The sequence below is a fragment of the Silene latifolia genome, chromosome 11 (genome assembly GCF_048544455.1).
Source record: "Silene latifolia isolate original U9 population chromosome 11, ASM4854445v1, whole genome shotgun sequence".
In the NCBI taxonomy this organism is placed as follows: Eukaryota; Viridiplantae; Streptophyta; class Magnoliopsida; order Caryophyllales; family Caryophyllaceae; genus Silene; species Silene latifolia.
Genome location: NC_133536.1, coordinates 82959203 through 82962501, shown reverse-complemented (window position 1 = coordinate 82962501; position 3299 = coordinate 82959203). Strand labels below are relative to the sequence as shown.

Sequence of the window (3299 nt, the reverse complement as noted above, 5' to 3'; positions counted from 1 at the left end):
GTACATATTTTGTATTCCTGTTTTAGAGGATTATATTTAGGCGTTTGTTTAGGCTTTTGATTAGGTCTTTCCTGATCTTTAGCAACGTCTGAGTGTATATATTGGCTTGGAGACTAACGATTAACAACACAACAATTTTCACAAAAATATTTCTGCCTCTTCTTTCTTTTCTCTACATGGTATCATGAGCAGGTTATTTCCTTGCGATATTCTTATTTTTTTTTCTTGTTGATTCACAATGGGTGACGACAAATCACAACAAAGTAGCATTCCACAACAAAATTTTCATTTTGTCAATCCAATTTACGCTCTTTCAAATCAAGATGGTACGGGAGCTAAGATCACCCATGTGACTCTCACCGGACCAAACTACGAAGAATGGGAAAAAGATTTCCGAGTTGCGTTGGGTGCAAAGAGAAAATTGGGGTTCATTTATGGAACTCTCAAACAGAAGCCGTCCGATCCGAAAGAATGGGACGATTGGTCGGCTGTGAATTACACTGTCATAGCATTGATTTTTAACACTATAGATGCACGATTAAAACCGTCAATTTCTTACCGCGAAATTGCCTTTGATCTCTGGGAGGTTATTCGTTCGCGCTTCTCGATGGCTAATGACATCAACATCTATCAAATTCAATGCGATCTCGCAAACTGTAAGCAAAAACTGGGTGAGTCTGTTATGGATTATTATGGTAGATTTAAAAAGTTATGGGATGACATCAGTGATTTTGATGCCCTGCCCAATTGTGATTGTTGTTCCAAATTTGATTTACAAAACGTGTTGCGTAAACGAAGGGAGACTGACCAGGTACGAGGCTTTCTTATGGGTCTTGACGCTCTAGTATCCTTGGTATTTCCCCTATTCCTTCGATGCACATAGTCTATTCTCGCATTGCTCAAGAGGAGGAAGTCCGTAATGTTGCCGAGTCTCGTGCGGATGCTGTAAATCCTATGGCATGTGTAGTGGGTGGAAAACACCAACAGCAGGGTAAGAATGACGGCAGTACACGACCTCGCTATAAGTGCACCCACTGCAACAAGGACGGTCATACAGTCAGTCATTGTTGGGAAAAAGTCGGGTTTCCTGTTGGTCATCCACGCCACTCTGCTCGGACAGGAGAAACATCGACGTCAGCCTCAACATAAAATCCGAGAACCAATGCAGTTTTTGGTGAGACTAATGTGGTTGCTAATATGGTGAGATTGAACGGTAAGTCTCTGTTCACTTGGATAGTCGATACGGGTGCGTCGACCCACGTTTGTTATGACGAAAATCTATTTGAATCATGTGTTCCCATTTCACCTATCAACATTAGCTTGCCTAACAGTGAAAGTTTGAAAGCTAGCAAGGCTGGAACTATCAAGATTAATGATAAATTATCTCTGTATAATGTTTTATTAGTCCCGTCTTTCAAGTGCAACCTTATTTCAGTCTCACAGCTTTTATCTACACAAAAATTATGTGTGCAATTTACTAATTCCCAATGTGTGATACAAGACCCTGCCTTGACGACGATTGGTGTGGGTAATCTTTCAAACGGTCTTTTCTACCTGACAATGGAGGAACCACTTTGTGTTAATGTTGTAACTGGGCAAGATAATGTTGAGTTGTGGCATCGGCGAATGGAACATCCTTCACCTCGGGTTATGAAGCATTTTCCTTCAATTTCTAGTTTTGATAATTCCAAATTTTCCTCTTGTGATGTTTGTTTTCGGGCAAAACAGACTCGTTCTCCTTTTCCGTTAAGTGACAATAAAGCTGATAGTTTATTTGATTTAATTCATTGCGATGTTTGGGGACCATATCATCCTAATCGTGCTTGTGATTCTCGCTATTTCTTGTCCATTGTTGATGATTATTCCCGTTGTGTTTGGGTATATTTAATGTAAAATAAAGATGAAGTTCCTAAACTTCTGCGTGATTTCTTTTCCTTAATTGCTAGACAATTTAATGGACATGTAAAAATGGTACGGAGTGACAATGGGACGGAGTTTCGGGGGATTATTCCTTATTTTCGAGAGCATGGCATTATTTTTCAAACCTCCATGGTTAAAACACCCCAACAAAATGCTCGAGTAGAAAGGAAACACCGACATATTTTAAATGTCGCACGTGCTCTACGTTTTCAAAGTTCTTTACCTATTGAGTTTTGGGGTGAGTGTGTCTTGACAGCGGCTCATTTAATTAACTGTACTCCTTCTCGTGTCTTGCACAATAAAATTCCATTTGAATCATTGTTTGGCCGGCCACCTGACATGAGTTTAATACGAGTCTTCGGGTGTCTATGCTATGCTAAGAACATTTATTCTCGTGATAAGTTTGATTCGCGAAGCCGTCGTTGCATTTTTCTTGGCTACCCATTCGGTAAGAAAGGATGACACTTATATGATCTTGAGACAGGGGATTATTTTCAGTCACGAGATGTCCAGTTTATTGAAGATCAATTTCCTTTTGACATATACAATACTGCGTCTGATTCATCTATAATGGGTGAGGATCATGATGATTTTCAGTTTTATGATGATACTTCACATTTGGGTGGCTTTTCTTATGACGTAACAGAGGGGTCACAACAGCAAATAGAGCAGCCAGTAACATCCTCGGCTGATCCAGACCACACGAATACGCAACACGCTACTTCGACTCCGTCCAATGTGTTCGCTCCCGATCGGAACGTAGCAAGTGAAGATGGGGCCGATAGTGGGTCTCCTGTTAGTTCTGACGAGGCAAATAATGCAGTTGGGGGCGAGCTAGCGAATGATGAAATGGGCCAGGGTAAACGAATAAAATTTGATAATACTCGTAATAAGGATTTTGTGAAATGGGATGATATAAATAAACACATTAACACGACTTTGGTTTCCTCCGACCCGTCACACACACCAACGTCCGTCACAGGTACTCCGTATCCTATTGCTAATTATGTTAATTGTAAAAAATTTTCGCATGCACATCATCATTTTCTTGCAGCCATTACAAATGATACGGAGCCCACTTCCTTTAAGGAAGCTATTCGTGATCCCAAGTTGAAGAAGGTAATGGAGGAGGAAATTGATGCACTAGAGGCCAACAACACTTGGTCCGTGGTGGAGTTACCGACTGATAAAATCGCTATTGGGTGTATGTGGGTATATAAAGTAAAGCACAAATCAGATGGGACGGTCGAGCACTACAAAGCAAGACTTGCAGTTTTTGGTAATCATCAAAAGGAAGGAGTCGATTTTACTGAAACATTTGCTCCTACGGTCAAAATGGTTACGGTCCGCACTTTTCTTGCTGTTGCAGCCATAAATAA

General features: G+C 40.6%; 1 protein-coding gene across 1 annotated transcript; it reads left to right on the top strand.

Moving 5' to 3' along the window:
- The first annotated feature begins 238 nt into the window (after positions 1-238).
- On the top strand, positions 239-1149 carry LOC141613596 (uncharacterized). Its single transcript, XM_074432340.1, has 2 exons — positions 239-749; positions 884-1149. The coding sequence occupies exons 1-2, from the start codon at positions 239-241 to the stop codon at positions 1147-1149; spliced, it is 777 nt and encodes a 258-aa protein (XP_074288441.1).
- Positions 1150-3299: the final 2150 nt, after the last annotated feature.

Bases quoted from the DNA above. Each gene is read 5' to 3' on its own strand.
- LOC141613596 (XM_074432340.1), top strand. From the start codon at position 239: ATGGGTGACGACAAATCACAACAAAGTAGCATTCCACAACAAAATTTT. The intron at 750-883 runs GTGATTGTTGTT...CGATGCACATAG, and splicing joins TTTTGATGCCCTGCCCAATT to TCTATTCTCGCATTGCTCAA.